The 25,416-nt window shown below is 28.3% G+C and overlaps 1 protein-coding gene across 1 annotated transcript in view; it reads right to left on the reverse strand.

Moving 5' to 3' along the window:
• The window catches only part of LOC129960481 (ankyrin repeat and LEM domain-containing protein 2-like), a 46,598-nt gene extending 21,960 nt beyond the window's left edge, over positions 1-24,638 (reverse strand). Inside the window, exons 1-3 of the mRNA XM_056073947.1 lie at positions 24,524-24,638; positions 19,525-19,658; positions 17,801-17,869 (exon numbers count right to left, since the gene is read on the reverse strand). Coding sequence (XP_055929922.1) covers positions 17,801-17,869; positions 19,525-19,658; positions 24,524-24,537 — 217 coding nt within the window. The 5' untranslated portion in view covers positions 24,538-24,638. The remainder of the gene's footprint in view (positions 1-17,800; positions 17,870-19,524; positions 19,659-24,523) is intronic.
• Positions 24,639-25,416: the final 778 nt, after the last annotated feature.

Genomic DNA, 25,416 nt, shown 5'->3' on the forward strand with positions numbered 1-25,416 from the left:
TAATCAATACAAAAACTTCTTTTCGGTTTTTTGAGACTACTGAAAATGATGCTAACTAATGATGTTTAAAATTATACAAAACTAATGCACAATGCTTCGCAGAAAAAATATTACAAGAATTTATAAACGAATTATAAATAAGAAATCAAAATAAAATATTCCGTTGATTTTTTTCTAAAAAATACTTTGATTATTTTAGTCCTGCCAATGCTATTTAATTGATCTTATTCCACGTACAGTAAAGCCGTGCAGTTTAGTCTGTCTTCTGACACTGAATTCATGCAATAAGATTTTACTTTTTTCGTGAAGGAAAATTAACTCTGCTGATGAGTTCGTTATGGGGAGAATCAATTAAATTTTCAAATTTCAATACCAGAAAATGTTAATAGCATTTTTCGAGGCCTTATGCATTTCAATTAGGCAACTAAATTTTTCTCAAATGACTTTTACAAGTATAACAACTGCTTTAGTTAGCGGTCAAATATTGTAGCATCTTCATCACTTTGTCACGTGTTTTTTAATTTGTCAAGTGTTTTTTGATAATCTAAATGCATTTAAATTTTTTAAAAATATATTTAATATTTCTAAATTATGCTTTGTTTCTTCTAGAAATTTTTGCAATTTTCGTCACAAATAACATTAAAAATATTATAAGTGAATTTTTTATGAAAGAAAAACGAATTTTCAATAAGAATTCTTTTTCATGCATGTGTTTAATAAATATGATCCTTGAAAGTTAACACTGTTATGGATTAGCTTGTTCTTTAATTGAAAATTTCAAAATTGCTAATAAAAATTCTTAATGATTTTAATAAGAAGTTCTTTCAAAAAATGTGCTTTCAACTGACTGTAGTAATTTGTTTCATTTATTATCTACAAAATGACATTCCAAACTACTCTCATGAGCACCATTTCACTCTTAAAACCTTTTCTAAAGTAAACCTACAGCTTCAGCAGGGTTTCTTTCTGCTTTAAATGCTTTTATTCCTGATAAAGCTTCTATAATTATGTTAAAACCAATTTTTAAAGTAGGTATTGCATCATCCGCATCTTGTGTCCGATAGTTTATTAATAGTAACTGAATTTTTGCAATTCGCCAGATTTTTATTTAATATTTGCCAGCGATGAGTGGATGCAGATAAAAAGACAAAAGAATAATTTTTGTACAAATATAAATTATTGAACTATTGTATCACAACTTTCTGCAGCAACGTTGTCACCTATATTTAAAGAATGAGCTGCGCAAGGAATAAAACTAGCATTTGAACTGTCTTCTATAATTCCCGAATACTGTCTTACTATCTTTGTTACATTGCTTAACTTTTTTTTCTCAACAAAAATCAATTCCTAAGGCTATTTCTAATTAAAAATAAGTATTTTATCTTCCAAATGTAATGATTTATACTCTTGAATAGGAATCCAAAGAAATATGCTTCATGTATTTAGCACTTTATTAGTTACTAGCCGCTTTTGACGACCAACTGGTTTTATGTGATTAATGCTTGTTAAAAGTTAAATATTTTGTGAAACTATGTCTTAATGATTTTTTTTTCAAGAAAATATTTTTACATTACTAAACATTTACGAAATGAAATTTGCACATGCTATTCTGATGTTCATTTCTAGGTAACCGTAATAATTCTACTATTTATTATTTTTAATTATTATTTCTTAAAATATTTAATTAAATAATAAAAATATATGTCAAGCTTTAGTACTTATATGCTCGACTTTCAACCTATTTCATCAGGCAACATCTGAAATAATTGTTGCTAAAAGTGTTTTATATGCCAGTTTAAAATGTAAATACTTATTTTTCCAGACTGTGGCTTAAATATTATAGGATGCATTGTTTAATTATTTATCGTTTCGTTTCATTGAATTTTAAATCACCCTTGTTAGGGTAAGGTCACGTAATGTTACTAAATCCTTTTCCTACCGATGAGAGAGATCTAGGCGGCTATGACTATCAGCGGGTTTGCAGATGATATTCATTATATTTCATTTCACTTAACTTGTTAAATATAGCTTCATGTTTAAGATTCCCTCAAATCGTGTTATTCTAATTGTTTAGCATACGCTCCATTTGCTGTGTACATAAACATTTTTAATGGAGATCAATCCCATGACATCACACCACTATTAAAAACATAAATGTACGGTTCATCTAACTTCTGAATTTCAAAATATCGTTTTTTCATCTGTCTCTTAAACAATACAGAAATTAAACAAAATCCTTTTTTACTTTTCAATAATGCTAGAAAATCACGCGATCAGATAATTGATGAAACAATGAAAACGGTTAAAACTTCAAGGTAACAATGTAATCTATTGTTGGGGATAAAGCAACATATTAAAAAATTGCCAAAATCCAGGAAAAATTCGCACGATTATTAAATTGATTTAAGAAACATTTTTTAAAATTTTGAAACGGTGTAAAATTTATCTATGTGCGGTAATATTTTCGACAGCTATCGCAGAAAACACCAAAATACAGCCTAGTTTTTAAATAAAATTCTAATTAAAGATTTACAAAATTTACTCCGATGTGCGTATTTCCACCCTCCATAGTAGATATATGCCAGATTTGGCATATCCAGACCAAACGGTCAGACCTGCAAAGTGCCTACACTAACCCATTCATCTTTATTATTTGTAGAGATAGATAAAAATTCAGTTCCCAGTTTTACTTTCAATGACGTAAATAATGTTTTATTTGATTTCGGATAATAAGTATACTTTAAAAAATTATGAAGTTTAAATTTTGCACAGACCTTTTGGTCCTAAGGAATCACATTCTGCGAAATACTCTTGAAAGCTTCCACTTTTAAATAAAAAAATATCTTCTAGAAGTTCTAAATTCTTAATTAAAATTTTAATTTAAAGTTAAAAAATCATTCTAAGATGCACATTTCCAGCCTTCAGCCTATTTATGTGCAAATTTGGTAGCTATAGGCCAAACGGTCGGGAATTGAGCATTTGCGCTCGATAAATTATTCCCTACCGCTGTTGCATCGTAGGTTTACTGGGATTTGGACCTTTGGCAAGAAAACTTGGCGCGGGTGACGGTTTTTAATTTTCATTAGCGGAATTTCCGGTCGGGCTAATTGGTGACAATGGAATGGCGATAATTTATTAATATATCTTGCAATAAATGATAATTAATTCTATTATTATGAAGAAAGAATTTCATTCTTAAAATAGTCCGTAAATATTTCAGTTGTAGAAAATGTTTTTAATATAGAGACTTTCTTATAAATAGAATAATTCTATAACAATTTATGTAAGTTCAATAAAATTGTCTTCAGCGGAAAATAAAACAAAGTTTTTTTTCCCCTTCATATAAATGTATGAGAAGCAAATGTCCAAATTATCAATATTTGAAATGTTTAGCAATGAAAATAAAATAATTATTGAATTTATAACCGCTCCTTTCGAACTATTTGATTTTTGTGGATATTATACGATGCAAAGCTATAATTTAAACTAAATATTGAAAAAAATTCATTTAATATCTATCCTGATTGTAATGTAGTAAAAAAGAATGAAATAACTTTGAAAAATTGTCGCTAAAAACTATAGATACATAATTTTAGAATAGCAAATTTTTATAATAATTGTTAATTAGTCAAATATTTGTAATATAACCGAAAGAAATTAGAAATAATGTTTGAAAACTTGGCTTTAAAAACTATAGATATATCAAATTTTTAAAATAATAATTGCTGTAGATATAAAAGTGCCAAAAAAATTATTTATCTCTTTAGCTTTCATGTCATTTTATGTTTTTTAATCTCAATAGTACTCATGTTTTATGTCAAAGTAAAATTGTCTCAACATTTATTGAAATTAGATTCGTAATGAAAAAGAAATTTAAGTAAAAAAATGTACATAAGTGGATTAATTTGATCATGGGATTCTGCCAATTATCTGCCAGTTTTACATTATAGATTTCAAGAATTCTTTTGCCTTTTTCTTTCAATACATTAGTTTGGAAAAACCTACTTTTGTTTATTTCAACTCCCTTTTTTGTTAAATATTCTTTTAAAAAATATTTTAAATCATGTAAATTCTATTTACAAAATCAATTCTGCTTTTATGCAAAGAAATGTCTTATATCTGATAAATAATTATATTTTACAAAAAAGATAAAGAAAATAGATGCCTAAAGAGGACATTTTCACATACGAAATTTGAATACTATATCTTGGATAAAATAGGATATCTAATACACATGGAATTGAATTTTTAGGTACGACAAGACATAAGTTTTGACTTCAAATTCAGGTTTTAGTGATACAACTATATCAATTAACAACAACAACAAAAAATCTAATGTAATTGGCCAGTAAATAGAATGATTAGTGCGTTCCACATCATTTTATAGATTTTGTTAACTTCGTAATTATATTTATTGGTTAAGAAAAAAAATTAGTTTGATATTGCTTACTTTAATAGAAGTATTTTCAAAATAGTAGAAATAAGGGAAGTTTGTCATATTTGAAACACCAAAATAGTTTTTAATAAAATCTGACAGAAAAATAATTTCAATAAAGGAACAACAGTAAATTTTTTTGCAGTTTATTTACTTTTAAAAATGTAATAAACACTCTGAGAAATACGCTTTAATGTAGAAAAAAAATATAGCCTATTAAAATTGTTTCATCGGATCAATTAAAGAAAATGATTCCACAAATTACATCACTAATTTTTTTAAGCTCAACAATGGAAAATAGGTTTTGATTTTCAAGCTCATATCAGCATATAAAATCTGAGCTCAAGTTTGATATTTTATGAACGATATCATTTCCTTTTTTATTCGTTTGTTCCCCAAGATATAAAAGAATACAGCCTTAATTTTTCTATTGATTGGTGGCTTTTTATATTAATTATTATCTTTTTGCTTTAGTCTTTTCCAATTTCAATTGATGATAATGTTTATAACTGCTTTCTGAGAGCTACGATAGACCTCTTTAAATTCAGGAAATAATTTTAATTCCAATTTAAGCCCTTTTTGGAGGACCTCCCCCCCCCAAAAAAAAGAATAACCTAACCTTATCTTTAAAGCATTTGAATAAAATTATACTTTAATATGTACTAAACTATGGTCAATAAAATTTACTCTCAAAGGATATAACATGCTTAATTTCAAGCTGTTGAAATTCTATCTTTCCTTTGATAAAACATAACATTAATTATCTTTCATTACATTTAAAAAAAATAGAATGATACTCTATTAATTAAAGTGCTTAAAAATTGGTTCCAAATTAACACCTTCAACACCTATGCAGAATTACATTAACTTCATAATGCTTGAGCATATGTGATTGAGTTCATGTAACATGAGGACTGGCTTTTTGAGTTAGTCAGCAAAGATTTATCAAATATCCATAGATAAAGTTAATTCATTTCTTAGTTCAAATATAATCCCAGTAAAAATTAACTGAATCTATCGTTACTATACAATATACTTTTGTAGAAAATGAGACCAACTCAAGAACTTCTAAAAACGGCAGTTGTAACATATGAACAGAAAACTGCGAGTGATGATGAATTTCTTGCACGAAAAATTGTCTTCACTTTTCCAAACGTGAAATTTTTTCAAATTAATGTTTCTATCTAGATTAAAGCAACATTCGTCTCTCCAAATAACATTTTTCAGAAAAAAAAAGTTTTGATTTTGCATTGCAACAAAAACAATGTTTTTCTTGCTGAGTATTCCAGTAAGTCTCTGAGATGGTTTAAATGTTCAGTTCCCCAAATTTCTCTTCCCTTCTTTATAAAGACGATAGTGCAACTGCCGAAGAGTGAAAAAACAACGCTATTATTATCAAATTTTTTTAAAGCCATAATGATTTGATGATGTACTAATTGCATTCCGAAATAAACGCTTTCTTCCACATTTGTGGCCAGTCCTTCGAAATTTAAAACTAAGCATATCCCTACAAATGTTCTAGATAGAAATGTGAAATTTTGTATAGATGAAAATAAGAATAAATATATACTAATTCACTCTTGAAATTATGATGGATATAAAAAAATTTAATTTTTGCATTTTTTGTACAATTGCCTATCTTATTTAATGAAATTTTGTAATTCGAAGTATGTTTAGATGCAATATTAAAAAAAAAAAAAAAATGTCCCTAAGTCAACCCCTTAATGCTTTTTTAGGAAGAAAAAAAAAGTGACCTTAAAATTATTAATATGATTCCTATCATATTATTAAAAACAAAAAAAACACCTTATTTGAACAGCTTTAACGTAAAAAATACATTAGCTCATTATCAGTAGCTCCAAATATCAGTTTGTGAAATGTAAATACATAAAAGCATACATACATATAGAAAGAACTAAACATTGATATCCATTTAAATTTGAATTTAAAGCCCTTTCTATGTATTTTTTTTTCATTTTGTTAAATAAAGTTAAACCGTAAGAGATATAAATATTAAATCCTCATAAAACTAAAAATTATAATTCATTTTATTAGATTAAATTTGTATTATGCACATAAGAATTATAATTTTTATAAATGTCTTCCATGTGGGAAAATTATAAACTTATTCCTTTTAATAAATACATTTTTGAAGCAAATTTCTCACACTTTATATTTATTATATTCAACACTCGTTTGAAACGTGGTAAGGGTCATCAGTATTTTTCTCAAGGAAGTTTCGTTTCGTTATCAGAGATAAGGAGTGTCTTTCTCATTCATAGTCAGTTGATTAACATTTGGCGTACATTGTAAAATCGCCAAATCTTACATGCAAAGATAGAGTTTATAATGTGGTAGCCTTTCTTGACACTTGAGCGGAAAGGGGGAAATTTATCGAGCAGAAATACCATACAACCAAACGGACAAGCCTGCAGAGCGCGCGCGCCCACACATACACACACCTTTATTAACTACTAGTACCATTTCAGCTATTCCTAGTAATTGGAATTATCATATTATTCCTATTAAATCTATATATACCATTCAGTAATCTGATATCGCAATCACTGCCAGAAAAAAATGAAAAGAAAAATGGCAAAAATTTTACGTTCAATTTTAAATAAAGAAGCAAATTACTATTTTGCAATTTATTTAATAAAATAGCGAAAATGGTGCTAGACTTTTCAGGAAATTTGTTTATTTTCTTTTCTAAAGCACGGTGAACATTGTTAAAATATAAAAAAGTAATTCCATTTATTATTTTAGTTCAAACATTATCCAAATCTACAATGACATATTAAACGATACTTAGCTTATTTCCTCGATTCCGAAGTGAAAGAAAAATCTCTTTTCAAGCGTTTATATACGATACATTTCTCGAAAGAATCAGATTGAGGGGGATTTCAATCTATACAACGTATGCCGCAGTGTTATTTAAAAATTGAAGTAATTTACCAACGGCAAGTTTCTGAATTGCAGCCTTGTTCACGGAAAATTAAAATTATCCCTTTTTCTTAAAAAAAAAAAAAAAAAAAAAAAAAAAAATGAATGAATGAACAAGAAGAGCCAAATGAAATGCAGTATTTATAAGCTCCAGCGAACAAAAATATAATGAGAGAATTAAATCCATAAATAATTTTAAAAGTAGAAATATAAATAATAAATATAAAAACTATAAATATTTTTAAAAGAGATATTATTAGATTAACAACATCTTTTAAGCCGAAAGACTAAAAAGAACCGTCATTGAAAAAATTTTACGTACTGTTTAACAACGGATTGTAAAACCCTCCGCGCTTTTGCGCATGCCTTAGGATGGGTTTAATTCGACAAAATAGGGGCGAGAGGAAAGATGAAAGGAAGAGATTTTTACATTTAACAATGAAGACTTGCGATTTTATGAGACGAAAAAAATTACACAGCAATTTCTATTTAATGTAAGGGACAAACATTAAATTATGCAGAATAAAAAATTTATGTTCCTAAAATTTGGTAATTACTTTTTTACAAAATACTGATCTTTTTTATATTAAAATGCTTCCTTTTTATATGTTATTAAAGTTTTTCAACAATATTTTAATTCCCCTTTTTCTGCTTCTAGGTCACAATATTTAATGATATTATGTAAAATTTTCTTCGCACCTCGCATGAAAGCTTTTTTGCCACTTGAACTAGCCATATCAATACGAAATTTATAGTTAAAATAAAATACTGTCAGAAATAACACAATACTCTCATACAAGTGGAAAAAAAATGAACTAAAAAGTATCTGATGGGGGAAATCCAAGGTCAAAGATGAATACGGGAAATGCGCTTATCGCTCCGCGTCTCACGCCTTAATGCGATGAAATCGTCGAAATGTGGTCGTCTCAGAATTCCCTGACGAACAGTAAAATCATTTACATCAATCATTGATTTTCCGTGTTTATAGCGATTTTCCTTTTTCGCGAGAATCGACGTTGCTATTATTGAGAGGATTAACTTGCCGGATAAAATCAAACTTGTAAACAGTTTTAAATTTCAAAAAATTCAGACGAAATTAGAAGGAAAAAAAAAGAAGATTCATTTCTGGGCCCCTGGCGCATGCCCAGAATTTAACCCATTCCTGATTGCAGAGGAGTGAATAATAAGTAATATAAATTTTAAGCAACTTTGTTGACAGCCATTTTGCCGCACAATGATTTCAACTCGATAACGTTTCGAAGCCGAAATTTGTCTAGTGACCGATTATTGGTGAAAAAAAATTTCGATGCCCGAAGCATCTGAGATTTCCTTTGCCTTATAGGGAATCATTAAGTCCATTAATATGAATTTTTCTCGTCCTGGCAATTCTAAACACACTATTCGTTTCGTTTGTATCATCAATCTTTCCCTGGCACATTTGTTTGATATCATGAAGTTAAAAACAATCGTACCTCTTAAAATTGCTCTTTTTTCTGCAACGATTTTTTTATTTGCATTTTTTTTACAATTGAAAGATACGATAAAACTCTCGGCGATTTGCTGTTATCATACTGACATAAAATTTTTGTGCTCTGTACTGTATGTCCACCAGGAGAAAACTTAACACCAAACGTCGATGTTTACAGCGGGTGTCATAAAACAGGTTACGGTAGGAACCCTTTCGAATAGAAGAGGACAAACGGATTTTTTTTTTTTTTTTTTTTTTTTTGCGTGAGTTTGAAGTGATTTTTTTTAAAAAAAGGTATTGATCATTCGTCTTCGAGATAAATCTGTTCCTGAAGTATCATTAAGGCTTTTTTTTATAATAAAAGTACAAAATCAACCGTTTCATTTATATTCTGGAAAGGCAGTTTTGTTTTTTCACTTTGTCGTGAATTTTTAATGATTTACATTAAAAATTCACAAAAATAATTATAGAAGTATATAAGTCACAAAATTTAATTATAAAAGTATTTTCCATATGTTTTTTCAACTAAAACTAAAGACACATTCTTTAAAAAATTGATATCATAATATACTTTTCTAGTTTTTTTCTGAATCGAAGACTTATTTAATGCAATAAACTGAAATTTAATTTAATATTTGCCATAAAACAAAATTTAGATAACTTTTTAATAGATTAAATGAAGATCACACATTGAATTGATCAATATATGAAACTGAAAAATACAAAGATTCGTTTCCAGATTATAATTTTAAAATAATAAACCTTTAAAACTTTAAGCAAATTATGCTCAGTTGTTTGCATGGGAAAAATTAAACTGACTATTAATTTTGAATTCTTTGGAAACTGTTTTGAAGGTTTAAGTTCTTGCAGAGTTCATTGAATTTAATTATTTTTAAAGGAAATATATTTTACATTTTAATTTCATTGAAAATATTGAATTATTTCCTTAAACCTACAAATTAATTCAGTTCTATTTTTTTTTTATTGCCAAAATTAAAAAAAATACACGTACACACTGATTTAAGCTCTTACTCTTAGTGTTAAATAATAATTATAAGCAATTGAGCTTATACATTTAAACGAAAAAGAATTAATTTGAAATTAAAAATAGTGATTCTATTATACTATCTGATAATATTTGGTTATTACGATTTCATTTCTTTTCTGGTATTTAATGAGCATATGCTATAGTAGAGAAATAATTCTATTAAATCTTTACTGCCAAATATTATCCAATGCTATAATGATAATGAAGAATATTACAGATTACAGGAATTATATTCTAAGGAATATTACACGAATATCAGATACTTTCAAGATTCCGAGTACTCAAATTTTGAGCTTAATGGATTATTTTTTGAATTTGCTTTCAAAAATTAAATGTAATAATAACAAATATCGCCAATTTGGCGCTAAACGTACGAATGACAGGAACTTGAATGAACATCTGCATATGCGAAATGAACTATTCCTACAGTAACCTGTTTCTTTGGCGACCACCGTAAAATGACATTTGACAAGAAGTGTTTTCCTGATGGACACACAGTAAGTACATAGGAAAATAGATTTCTATTTCGTGTTTTTTGTCTGTACTTTTTGTTCACCTTTTCTCAATTAAAAGAAAAATCAATAAGAAAGGAATCGATTTCAAAACACATTGTTTTTGCTATAATATTTATTTGCTTATAAAAACGTGATTTATTTTATGATTTAAGAAAATTCTGAAATTAAGTGAAACTTCTGTACAGTGGCATAGCAATTAGAGGATAAGGGTACTGTACAGATGCCCTGTCGCCAAATCTTAGAGGCAACATCGGGGCAAAACAGAGGGTTTATATTGTTTTTTGAAATCAATTAACATGAAAAGAAATGATAATATGACCCGGGTGCCATCCATAAATCAATGATGACAATTTGGGGCGAAAAAATCATATGCTCATGTCACCTGTTAACCTAGCTACTCCACTGTTTCTCTATTGCAATCACGCAGTTTATGACAAAGTTCTTTATTAAATTCATGATCAGAAAGCAAAAGAATCCAAATAAGAGCGTCTTGATAAGAGAGAGTGGGGGGGGGGTCGAGAGAAACGTTACGCATTCAAAATTTATACAACTTGAAACCAAAAGATTAGCTGAGATAGTCTATATTCATCCCTGAAATGACTGTTTGGGAGTCAATGAAAAGCGTCAAATCGATCAGGAGTAAGGCGTTTAAGACTAAAATGTGCCATTATACTCAATGATTTTAAATACAAATTAGAAATGATATTTTCAAACTTTAATCCATTAATTTCATTGGGGGAAAAGTATTAATGCAAATCGTTACTTAAATCTTCCTGAACTGATTGCCAGTCATCATTATTACACTTAAGAAAGTTTCGGCCATATAACACTGTTTATATAGTAAGTATTCTTCAGAAAATGCCATTTTGACTCAACTGTATAGAATGAATTATGGTTAGTGTTCCTAGCAGTGACTTTACCAGAGAGTTCCTTATGGCGTTTGAGATTGGATATGTATACCCACAAAAAGACAATGAAAAAAATAAACCAATTTATCTATTTCTTTAAACTAATAAACATCTATCAAAGCTCTTATTTTATATCAATCATTCAACTAGTTTGGTCAATGCACAAATGCGATCAACTCTACGACAATATTCCAGACTACAAAATATTGCCCACGATTTGGAGAGGGGGGGGGTCATGGTCCCCCATCTCTCCTCCGATTCGTTTCAAGTACATGTAGATTCAGAACCACAGAGAAAAAACGAATGCAGCAAAGAAAGTGTAATCAGTGTTCAAATGTTTACAAAACTAATTTTAAGACTGCAGTTAAAGCGAAATTATTACATATTTACACACACACACACATCGCTGTTATGATTTGTGTATTATATTAGTTGAATATACGAGTATAATATGATATATATGTGAATTTCAATAATTTTGCTTTTATGTTATAAGTAAACAGGTGTATATTTTATGAATTAAATAATTTAGAAAACGGTAAATAAAATACGAAGTATTTAGATAGGTTCTGTTGCATTGATTTAATTAAATTAATTACTACAATTTGATATTAAATAAACTTACAAAAGATAATTTTTTATTATTTAAATTTTATTTACTCCAGCCCAGAGCACCAAAATTTGTCAGAGCTTCAGGATCACAGCATTCCAGCATCAAATCCCGATTTCATTACACATTCTGGTCAACGACGATAGAGAAACTTAGTGAAAGCTGGATCTGTAACTGTAGATCAAACGTGATTTTGCTAGAGCATCATGAAAGTTTTAAAGGAACAGTGGCCGCTCAGATGTCAAAATTGTTAAAATGTTAGTTTTTAATTATACAATGTGCCAATAGATGGCAGCATGAGCAATTCTGTATGCTATATATAGGTGTGCTCACTAAATGCTGTCTCCAGCTAAACAGGTATGTGATTGATTCATTTGTGTCTTAATTCTTGCTTCGCTGCTCTTATATTTAACTCTGATTTGTTCAGGTTATGGGGCCAGAAGAGCTTTAAGAATAAGATGTTTTGTAAGATAAATATGATAAATGTTTTCTTGAATTAAATGAAGGACACGTGGAAAGCCACATGGTAGTAGGCCTAAGTGTATATGTGATACTATGATTCATGATTTTTTTTTTACTGTAATCTTGCATTTTTAATTAAATAATTAAGCAAATTCTTATATGAAAATAAATTAATTTTAATAGAAAATTTATTAAAATTGCTTTCAAAGGAACTTTGTCTTGCTTGATTAGGGTTAAAAAAAATTAGGATTCAGCATGCCTGGGGGGGAAGGTTCATTCAATCATAGGCAGTTAATTGGTAGGGCTAATTATATGGATTGGAAATTTGCAATGAAAATGCATCTTATTAAAAAGGACTTGTGGGATTATGTAGCAGGCGTTAAAGAAGATACTGCTAAGGATATAAAAGCATTATCTTACATTGTTGAGGGGGTAAGTGAGGCAATATTTAATGACTTAAGGTAATTATCTAGTGGGAAGCTGGCTTGGCAAGTGTTAGCAGAAACCTATGAGGATAAAGGTATCATAAGAAAGGTCTCAATAATAAAGGAACTGGTTAACACTCCCTATACAGACTGTAAAGATATGTCTGATTATTTGCATAGGGCTATATCAGCAGCTGAAATCTACAGGCATTAAGCCTGATGAGGAGTTAATTGCTGGGATAATTCTAGCAAACTTACCTGATAGATTTGAGCCACTCATTATGGCATTAAAAAATTGTGGTGAGGAAATTACTGTGGATAATGTAAGAAATAGATTATTAGCTGAAGATGTAAAGCCCCAAGTAGAAGCTAATAGGGAAAAAGCTTTTGTTAATGAAAAGTATAAGAAATTTTTTAAGGGTAAATGTTTTAAATGTCACCTATATGGGCACAAAAGCTCAGATTGTTCTAAGGCTACATATAATGAAAGGAAATGTGAGAAAAGAAAAGATTTTAGGACAAAACAACCAAAGAGGGAGGAAGCTTACATGGCAGATGTGTATGTTAGCGGCTCTAATCCAAATACTAATGCTTGGTTTATGGATACTTGTGCTTCGTATCATATGACTCCACACAAGGAATTAATTGATGACTATACTAAGCCTAACGTAAAATTAATTAAAACTGGGAGTTCAGTGATAGAAGTTGAGGGCGTTGGTAATGTAACTTTCCTCTTGTCTTGAAATGGAGAGAAAGTGCATGTAACTTTTAGTAATGTCTTCGATGTACCCAAATTAACAGCTAATTTAGTCTATTAAGTATTTAAATAAAACTTTTGGAATGGTTAGCACATTTACTGGAGAAAGGTGTTTGGTCTATAAAAACAAGCATTTAGTTGCTAGTGGGACAGGTGTCGGTGACAATTTATATTCACTAGATATAAGTAGTGAGTGGGCCTTGATAACTCACAATATTTCAAATGATTTATTGCATAAAAGAGTAGGTCACTTAAGTAAAGCGGGAATGACAAAGCTGAAGGATATGGTCGAAGGGTTTACTTTTAGTGGAGAATTGCCTGATTGTACTTCCTGTATCAAGGGCAAGATGCATAAGCAGCCGTTTTCTAAGGGAAAGGTTAAACGTGCCAAAGAGATATTGGGTATTGTGCATACAGATGTATGTGGGCCAATGAATGTCGCATCAATTGGTGGTTCTCAATATTTTGTTTCTTTCATTGATGACTTGTCACGAATGACTTTTGTCTATTTTTTAAAACATAAATCAGAAGTGTTTGAGAAATTTAGGATATTTCAGTCACATGTTGAGAAACAAACTGGCAGGTCAATTAAGGTATTGCGTTCAGATAATGGAACAGAATACATAAATAATGAGATGATGAAATATCTAGAATTGAAAGGGATTCAGCATCAAAAATCTATTCCATATACACCTGAGCAAATGGGGGTAGCTGAGAGGAATAATAGTACTCTTGTAGAACGTGCAAGATCAATGTTAACTGATGCTCATCTTGATAAAAAATATTGGGCAGAAGCTGTTCAAACTGCTAATCATTGTAAAAATGTTTCCCCTACAGTGGCAGTTACAGGTATGACTCCTTATGAAAAATGGAGTGGAGATAAACCAAACTTGGAGTACTTAAGAGTTTTTGGGTGTCGTGCATTTGTTCATATCCCTAAAGAAAAGCGAACAAAATGGGATGCTAAGGCAAGGGAAATGATGTTTATAGGGTATTGCCAAGACAGGAAAGGTTATCGTTTGATAGATCCTGTAACTAATGAAATAATAAATGTGCGAGATGTACATTTTTTAGAAAATCAAATGTATAATCTAATGAATGATGGTAAGCCTAAATTTTATGATGACTCTTTATTCAGTGGGAGTATATCTAATTCTTCAGACAATGAGACTAATAATGATTCCAATAATGAAACAGAAAGGTTAAGAAATGATAATGCTGAAACTGATTTGCCAGATAATGTTATTTCTCATAGTGATGATGCTATTGATAATAACACAAATATAGACAATTCAATTGATGATTCTCTGCCTGTATTGACTCGTCCATACAGAGAGACAAAAATTCCAAATCGTTATCAGGATTTTGATATGAATGGTATGCTAGATTTGCAAATGCCCAATTTAAATCGTATGTGTTATGTAAAAGCTTTGGCAGCAATGATAAATGATTGTTGTCTAGAACCTAAAACAATTGAAGAGGCATTGAATGGTCCTGATGGGAATCATTGGAGAGACTCTAACTGAAACTATATTGGGTCATATCAAAAATAAAATGTGGGAAATTGTAGACCAACCTAATAATAAAAACATTGTAAACTGTAAATGGGTGTTTAAAATTAAGAAAAACTCCAAGGGCGAGATTGAAAGGTATAAAAGTCGGTTGGTAGCTAAGGGCTTCTCACAGATTGAGGGGATAGATTATAATGAAACATTCTCACCAGTTGTTCGTTATGTTACATTAAGAGTTTTGTTAGCATATGCAGCTATTTATGATTGGGAAATTGATCAAATGGATGCAGTTATGGCTTTTGTGCAAGGAACTTTAGATGAGGAAATTTATATGAAAATACCGGAGGGTTTTAATGAATACTATGAAAGAAATCATGAAAAGAAGGTTCGAAAATTAAATAAAGCATTAGATGGCTTAAAACAAAGTGGCAGGCTTTGGTATAAAACTTTGGAAAAGGGTTTGGTTGAAATGGGATTGAGACAAAGTTCTTTTGATAGCTGTGCTTTCATTAAAAGAGATCAAAATGATCTAGTTATAGTAACCATTTATGTTGATGATTTGCTAATTTTTAGTAATTCTGTAAAGCTTAAAAACTAGGTTAAAGATGAACTTAAAAGGAGATTTGAAATGAAAGATTTAGGTACTGCAAATTATTGCTTAGGAATTAAAATTGAACGCGATAGGAAAAATGGGTCTATTAGCCTGAATCAAACTCAGTATTTAGAGAGTATGCTTCGCAAGTACTGCATGCATGAGTCACATCCTGTCGCAACACCTCTGGACTGTAACAGTTCATTAAATAAATTTACAAATAGTAATGTGGATATGAGGAAAATTCCATTTCAAGCGGCAGTTGGAAGTCTCCTTTATGCTGCTCAGGCAACTCGGCCAGATATAAGTTTTGCAGTGAATTTAATGTGCCAATTTTGCAACAGTCCTAGCAAAACACACTGGACTGCTATAAAGCGTATCATGAGATACCTTAGAGGGACCACAGGAGCCACGCTCAGCTATACTAAAGACCATGGTGATAACGTTATCGGATTCTGTGACTCCAATTATGGAGGTGACGTAGCAGATAGAAGATCTACTAGTGGGTATGTTTTCATGATAGGTGGTGGAGCTGTGTCATGGTCTAGTAAAAGATAACCTACAGTTGCAACAAGTACAACAGAAGCTGAATACATGGCTCTGTCTGCTGCTGCCAAGGAAGCTATATGGCTCGGGAAAAATTGTGACTGACTTGGGAATTGCACACGTTAATGGAATAACTGTGTATTGTGATAACAATGGTGCCATTAACCTAAGTAAAAATAATATGTACCATACACGGAGCAAACATATTGATATCCAACATCACTTTGTGCAGGAAGTGAAAAAGAGTGGTCAGATTACTGTGGAACGAATGCCAAATGCTAAGATGATAGCAGATTTTTTAACAAAAACTGTGCCACGAGCAAAACACGAGCTGTGTGCTCAATCAGTGGGTTTGACACTATAACTGATGCAAGCTGATATGTGATTATTTTAGAACTGTGGTGGATATAAGTGTTGGATTATTTTATGTTTATAACCAAGTTTTTTTTTTATATGTGTTTTGTAAACATGATTTAGATATCTGTTTGTTAATTTATGTGCATATTAATCAAGTTTCTGGTTTGCTCTGTATATTGTGTATATAATTTAAAATTAAAGTGGGAGTGTTAAAATGTTAGTTTTTAATTATACAATGTGCCAATAGATGGCAGCATGAGCAATTCTGTATGCTATATATAGGTGTGCTCACTAAATAAAATTACTTCTCTTCCTGCTGTCTCCAGCTAAACAGGTATGCGATTGATTCATTTGTGTCTTAATTCTTACTTCGCTGCTCTTATATTTAACTCTAATTTGTTCAAAAATGATACACCACTAGAGGATTAAGTGTCAGTATGCAGCACCGCTTTTACCACTGCTAGATTTTGCTCCAGCTAGATGGGCTCTTACAATTTGTCCTGTTTGAAAGTCGAATTGGTCCGACATTTTATGCTTTTCAAAAAATCCAAGAATTGCAGAACATCAATAAAGCTGACACATATTACGAGAATTTATACATTGCCATTTATAAAAAAAAAAACTGGTGGCTATTATTATATTTTAATGCTTACCGCGCACATTCAAAAATGTCACTTTTATTCACAGGCATTTCCATTATTTTGATCTGAATAACAAAGTATCCACCTGTATAACAAAGGTTTCATGAAAGAGGACAAGAAATTCTCGTCCTGTTTTAACTTTTAGAAGCCTCATAAATTTTTTGTGCACAGTTAAATTGCCAACTGATAATTTTGTAATACAATTTTAACTTATATTTACCCAAGATGAAAATAAGATTTATAAAACTGTAAATTAATAGCAACAAAATATTTCAGTATTTCTTGAGGTATAAAAATAAATGTAAATATGAGTAATAGTCCAAAAACTGTTATATCAAATACCATATATTAAATAGATTATGAATAAACCCCTCTCCTCGTACACTCTAAAATTTCTCATTACTTAAAATTAATTGATGCTCCATCCAATATTTAGAGATCCTATATTAGTGCTTAATGGCAAGTTCATTCAAAACATAAGCTGTAGCTCAATTATAACATGAGCAAAAGTTTTGATCAAAGGTTAAAAAGAAATATAATTTATAATAAAATTATGAAGCAAACAAAACAAAATATTCTTACCTGAACATGAAGATCCTTCATCAGATTGAGCTGAATAATCTGATTTTGAACTTGGATCCAGCTCATCTTCTATACAATAAGAATAATAAAGAACATTTAATTAAGTTCAAAATTAAGGGGCCAATACAGACAAGAACCTCATATTTAATATAAAACAAAAATTAACAATATTATTACATACTTTATGGTTAAAATTAAATTTACAATTATATTTATTTCAATGATACACATTAGCTTATCTTAATAGCTAAAAAATTGATCTCAAACATAATTTGAATAAATGTGATGTAATTATCGAAAGGCTGTTGGACAGTTAAAAAAATAAATTTTAAAACAAAATATGTATGTAAATACTGTTTTGCGAATTTCATCTAGAGAATTTTTTTCTTTCACGAGAAAAAACAAGATTCATTTATTATAATTAAAATGGAATCAGATTATAAATTCAAAATTATGATATGCTTGAAGCAGATTAATTTCAGTTAACATCTTCTATAATTAATTGAAGTAACTTGATAAGAAATTTTTTATGTTAAAATTATATTTAAAATTGAAAAACAAATAATCTTTGTATACCTCTAAATTTGCTGTGTGATAATATTGGAACATTTTTTTAGTCATTGCATTCTTAAGTAGCCTATTTTATAAGTAATTTTCAGAAGGTGCTTTGAAGTAAATTCCCCCCTTTTTTTTTTTTTTTTTTTCCCCATATTCTAGTTTGGATATGCAACTTGTCATAAAATCTCTGAAATGCTTGAACAGTTTATTTTTTTTCCCATACTTATTTATCCCCAGTTAGCACAAAATGTAATACAATATCTCCAAGATGTTGTTCAAATGATTGTGTAAAGATATTGCAACAACAATTTGAAGTATTTTGTAGTAATAGTCTATAAGGTAAGTTTGCTACTTATATGTAAAAAAACGAGAAGGTGAGAAGAGATTGTGAATCCATAATAAAAAACACTTAATAGTTTTTATCAATAATCACTCTAAGTATGAAAGCACACAACTACAGCCAACTATAGTAAACAATAGCACAGAAGCATAAATTTTTTTAAAAATTTCCATTTCGTAAGTATGTATTTTTATGACAAAAATATTCCAGACTAAGGAATTTTTAAAAATGTATAGAATAGTGAATTATAGTATATAATTCACCATTATATATATTTTTATATATAGAATAGTGAATTACTATAGTATATAATTCACTATTATATATATTTTGAAATAAAATTATTTGTTATTATATGTGAAATATTATAGCGCATATAATAACATAATAAATTAAACCTTAAAACTTTATTATGTAATTATATGTGCCATTTCTATTCATGCTTTATTTTTTGAGTGAAATGAATAATTATTTCTCTTAGACATTGTTTTTAATTATATCAAAGCTTAAATTTCTTAGAAGGGATCCTATTCAAATAGAGCAAATATTCATAAACATGCTTTGAAAAATATTTTCATTACATATATACAAATAAGAAAAAAAGAGTTTAATAAAATAAACAAATTGAATAAGATAGTTCAAACTATAGTTTTAAAAAATTACAATAGCCTTCTCGTTAATATTTACTAATACTGAAGCTCTATTGCATACAGAAACAATTACGAAATCCACTTAACAATATCAAAAGAACTTAATATTTAAACTCATCTAACTCTTTAGGAGTACCTATTTACAGTTAAATTTCAACTTATTGATGGAAACTTACCACTTCCTGATTCAGAAGGAGTCCGATCAATAATAAAATCTTCTTCAGAATATTCTTCAGTGTTAATAGCTGTATTATAACTTGCTTCAGGACCAGTAACTGTTTCTTCTAAATTTTCAGAATTATTCTCTGGCCTAAAAAGGAAATATAGTACTTAATATTATACAATAAGTTATATAAATGTAAATTAGATTAATTAGTAGTCATTTAAAAGAATAAATAATCAGTAAATTTCTACCTGAAAGAAAAGTCAGGTTGATAAATTAAGCTTTAAATAGGTAAATTTAAAAAACTTAAAGAATAAAATTTAATTTTAAATCTTGAAACGGAATATGAACTTTACAGAATAAATAAAATGTATTTTTAAAACACATTAAAATCTGCAGTTTCCACGATATCTGATATTAAACAGATTAAATTTTAAAAGATTTTATATTAGAAATAATTATAGATATTTAATATAATAATTATTATATAAAAATATATAAATACCTTATAGAAATTAAAAATATACACAGTTCCTTTAAAGTTTGACATTTAAAACTTTGACAGGAGAAATACAAAAGTGGTATAAGATGTCTTGGATTAACAAAGCTGATTGGATTTTTTAACACTAACCTGCACTTATGAACAAAATATTAAATGCACAATTTGTATACTTCTGTTGAATCATTTCTTGGGTGTAGTTGATAGAAATTTAAAATTTTATTCATTCCTTATATTACTTTGTTTTGATTACCTAAGAAAACCTTTCTTCAGAATTATTACAAATCTCCTTTTGTGAAAGTAGTAATTAAAATCTAGGTATCTTCCTTACAACATTTCCTTCTTTCACTTTAGGTCTTGATAAAACTAATACATTTTTTACTAGATATCTATCTAATAATCATGTTTGAATCTTAGTGTACTTTCTTAATATAGACAATTCTCAAGTGAAGAAAATAAAACATATCTAATTTAGAATACTAAACACTCCTTGCATAAAAATCCTTAATATCATATATAAATTGTGTTGGAAGATTACTCTCAAAATATATCTATTTTTATCATACAGAACAATCTGAAAGTAAGAAGTTCTGTTCATATTCACTTTCTTAATATATTCTTATATATTCACTTTCTTAATAACACTTTACTAAAATATTCCATTTTAAAATGTATTTCTAAGTACATTGTAGCAAAATATTAAGTTTCATTCAAGGGTCAATTTTCATTACACCTTTGTTTGCTAATAAACTAAAAAGTAAACTTACTTAACTCACCTTTGAAATATACAATCGTTTAAAAGGAAACATTTTTAAATAATTAGATTTTTAAAAAAACACCTAGCTAAATATTTCTAGATGAAACTCTAAACATATATATACAAGGCAATATTTATAGACATGGCTAACAGAATTAAATATCCATACTCATGTGGTTCATGAAAAAACTAATATATTTTATAAGTTCGACAATTTGTAACTTATACAATTCAAGACAGGAAAAAAAAAAAAGCAACATAAAAATATTAACTATTAATGAAGGAAACGGAAAACATGAACAAATTGTTTAGAAATATGAATAGAAAAACAAACCAATAAGTATAATGGAAATTTTTTTGTCACAGCTATGCATGTCGTGATAATAGAACTCATTTTTATTTTTTGTTCTTTTCTCATCATTGAGGATAGTGAATATAGAAACAACTTAAATATAATGAATTTTTTATAATTTCAACAAATAAAGTAATTTAATTCTAAAATATCATCATGTAAATACATTGGAATGCCAGCTGAATATTAAGTGAATATTATATATATATCCTAGAGAGTAAGAAAAGTAACTCAGAACTTAAGTGTTTAAAATTAACATAGCTTTCACTGAAACCATAAGCCAAAATACATAATTTCAAGCCATATTACCCTTACATGTATACACCTGGTTGGAATGAACATATATGTACTTGAAAAGCAATTCTTTAATCCAGATTTCAGAATTAACGCACAATGGTTTTTAGTAAAGGTGAGTGCATAGTCATATAATAGAGAATCAACTATCATTTTATAAATCTTAAGTTCATTATTATAAATTGTGCCACAGTGCATGTGATTAGTTCACAAAAATTGAAGTTAAGGGAAAATTAAAATCAACAGACTATATGAAGTTCAATAGTTTTAGAAAAATTCAGCACAACAGCTGCTTTCTTTAACATTTTACATATAAAAGAATATCTTAGAATGTTGCTTTTCAATTGATAACTTATTGCAAAACTATACCCAAATTATCATACTGCACTGTTTTAAGGGTTAAATGAACGACATTTTTTGAAACCGACAATATTATTTGAAATAGAAAATCTAATGGCAATTAAACAAAAATTAAATAACAATTGGCATTGTTATCATAGAGTTACCCTATAAAACATAAAAGTTTCCGAAATCCAACCACAAAAACAAAAAGCTTAACACTGTCTTGCTTTTGTAAATAGAAATTTTTTTTTGGCAAAACCACCAAATTATGCCATGTTGCTGCAAATATTTAATGATCACAAATCTCAAGATATTATAAACAAAGTAACAAATTAATTGGGTAATAAACATTTCAGAAACAGATAAAAACTTGAATATTATTTAAAAATCACAAGAGAAATTCTAAATTACTTTCAATAATAAAATTATTCTCGGTAAGTGTTTATGAAACTTATAACTTTCTGCTGGATTTATTTATTCAAGCAGGAGTCAAGAATCATTATGGATTTCAGATTTGCTATAGAAAACTAAGAGTAAATAATTTACCAATCAAAATCAAAGATGTTACAATGCATTACACAAGTGACTACTAACATAATGCAATAATTTATTTTGGGAAAAGTGGTCTAGATCAGATTTTTTTTTCTGTATTTATAAAAATAAATACATTTTCCCTATAACCTTATTCTAGTAAAGTAAAATTTTTTGAGGTCTCAAATTTTATGATAGTTCAAAGAAATGTAATGATCTAATCCTTTGGAAACACAGAAAATGTAATAATGCAAATTAATGATAGAAAGAAAACATGCTAAAAAATAATTACTTTTGATGAAATATTTTATATCAAGATTATTTCATGTATATATTTAAAGGATTGTTCTAAATATTAACACTCTTAAATTACATACTATTAAAATTATGATGCAATTCCAAGTATAAACAAAAAATAAATGAAAAAAATTTTTGATTTATTTAAACTAAATTGATAGGGTTAGCTTATATACAGACACGCTTATCCAGGGGGAAAAAATATAAGGTGTTTTTCATTAGCTGGGTGCAAGAATATTCCTGGGTTGTTAGAATATTACATAAATACCATCCTTTATAGTTTGATATCCATTTTATAAGAATTTCTTTTCCAGCTCATCTTTTCAAACAAACCAAAATAGTAATGAAATAAAATGGTACTAAGAATAAGAACTACCAGAAATATAATAGACTTTATACAAGATGGCAAAAGAATAGAAAAAACATGCAAGCTTCAGATAGCATTACTCGAATCAAAACTATTTTCATTGGCAAATGGAGTTTTATTTTAAGATGATTTGGTTGGAAAATATTCTACCCAATTTACTTGCTTGGCATTATTTTGTACCTTCACGATAATGTGTTTGATTGTACAAGATTAAAAAAAAAAAAAATTATTTTAGCTTAAACATGGGTTTTGAATTTTTGGTAAATCTTTAAAGTGAAAACACACTCTCGGCTTATATTTAGAAGTATACAATTCTGCACAATAGCATTCCCAAAGCTTATTCTTCATGTAAAAAGTTTAAATAAATATATTAAAGAAATTTATGATCTCATTTCTTTTAAAAATATTTAATCCAAACCCATTTTTATTGGGAAAATATGTAAAAATTCTAGCCAGATATTTTAAGCTTAAACAATTTTCTCAGTTATAATTTGCAACAAATATTATAATTATATTAAATACTAATATCATTAAAATTAAATTAAACTATATCAAAATAGTTTATATTATATTATATACATACAAATATAGTTGCAAAATATACGTATGTATTTTCATCTCTTGTGAATCCACAATTAGAAAATAAGTTTGAAAACACATCAATCGAATTTTTTTTAAAAAAAAGGAAATTTCAATTAATTTTTTTAATAAAAAAAACTAGAAAGTAAATAAAATGCAGCATTAATTAATAACAAAAAGATGAATGTTTAATAAGATTAGTCAATACATTTTAAGTAAGTTTAATTTTTAGTAATAAATAAAAAGATTATGTTGAATACTTAAGAATTGAATACTGAGAATGTTGCGATTAAGTTGTAAAACTATTAATAGAAAGATTCAAAACCTTTCATGTCTTGAATTTCAATTATTAAAAATTATACAGCCAACTTTTTTTGTTAGGGGGGAAAAAAATTTACTTCAACCACTTACATATGTTGAATGAAAATGAAATATGCTCTCACTATTGAAAGTGTCATCTCACTAGGTAGTAGAAAAAACAGTAAACAAAATGTACGATTAATTCTAGTCAAATGTTTTAAGCCTCGATGATTTTCTTAATTATACTTCATAGCAAATATTATTATGATTATGTTAAACACTAATACTATTAACACTAAATGATAATAAAATGAATCTATATCAAATATATATGTATGTATTTTCATCTGTTGTGAATCAACGATTAAAAAATAAATTTGAAAACAGAACACTCGCTGATAAAAAAAAAAAAAAAAAAAAAAAAAAAAAATGAAATTTCAATTAATTTTTTAAAGCTCAGAATATTTTTAATCTAATTTAAAAATATTTAATTACGGATACTAGAAAAAAAAATGCTGAGACAAGAGCGCTCCAAACTTTTTGCGAACATATTATTGGAGGCCTGCTCTACACGATACTTTCAAGCAACAGTTTCAAAAGCACGACCCAAAACCCAAACATCTAAAAAATGAGCTGTAATAAATAATTATTTCAAAAATAGACTCATTTCCAATAATAAATAAATTATTTTTACCCGTTATTTTCCATTTTCTTGCAAGATGATCAGAAAAATCGAAAAAAGATGGAGCAATAAATCTCGCAACCTTCCGCGGCTGCAGATCTTCACGAACTGACGCGCTGCGTACTGCGCTACCAAGTCTTCGTTCCGAATTCTCAGAAATTTTCGAATATACCGGATCGTAGTATATTGCCAGATTCTTTGAGGAGAACTTTTCTTGGTTTATTATTTGTTTGTTTGTTTGTTTTGCTTTGACATCCAAATTATTATCCTATTGCATAATAATGCCTCATCAGAAAAATTGAAAAAGTATATAATGGAATTTTTACGAAATAAATAATGTTTTTAATTCAAAAATATTAAATGCATGTGGCTTGATATTTAATAACTGAAAGTGAAAATGGTAGTTGGATGTTTGAAAATAAAGAATTAATAACAATTGTTGGCAACATCGCGTAGAGATTGGTCGGAATTTTCTAGCAACTGCATGTGTATTTATTCTTCTAATTTTTAAGTTTAATCTTGATTTAAAAGCGGCATTGTGAACACTTTCTTTTTATTCTCATTTTCTTTTACATTTAAAAGGAAGGGGCATTTTAATCCCAACAATAGTACGACATTTGGTAAACTTATACTACGCAATAGTGTTTTATGATATTGAAACAGCTTAAAATAGAGGGCTTTTATTAGATTGTGTAATATTATTTCGGTATTGTATATAATATTATTCGGTATTGTGTAATATTATTCCCAAAATTGTACAATATAATCTTCCCAGTTTTCAATAAATTAGTTCTCAATATTATAAATATTCCCAAAATTAATTCTAATTACCTTTCAGAGTTTTAAGAAAGTCACTAAATTCTAAGCACTTTCTTTAATTATTTTTAGCCTAAATCTGCTACACT

The sequence above is a fragment of the Argiope bruennichi genome, chromosome X2, assembly GCF_947563725.1.
Source record: "Argiope bruennichi chromosome X2, qqArgBrue1.1, whole genome shotgun sequence".
Lineage (NCBI taxonomy): Eukaryota > Metazoa > Arthropoda > Arachnida > Araneae > Araneidae > Argiope > Argiope bruennichi.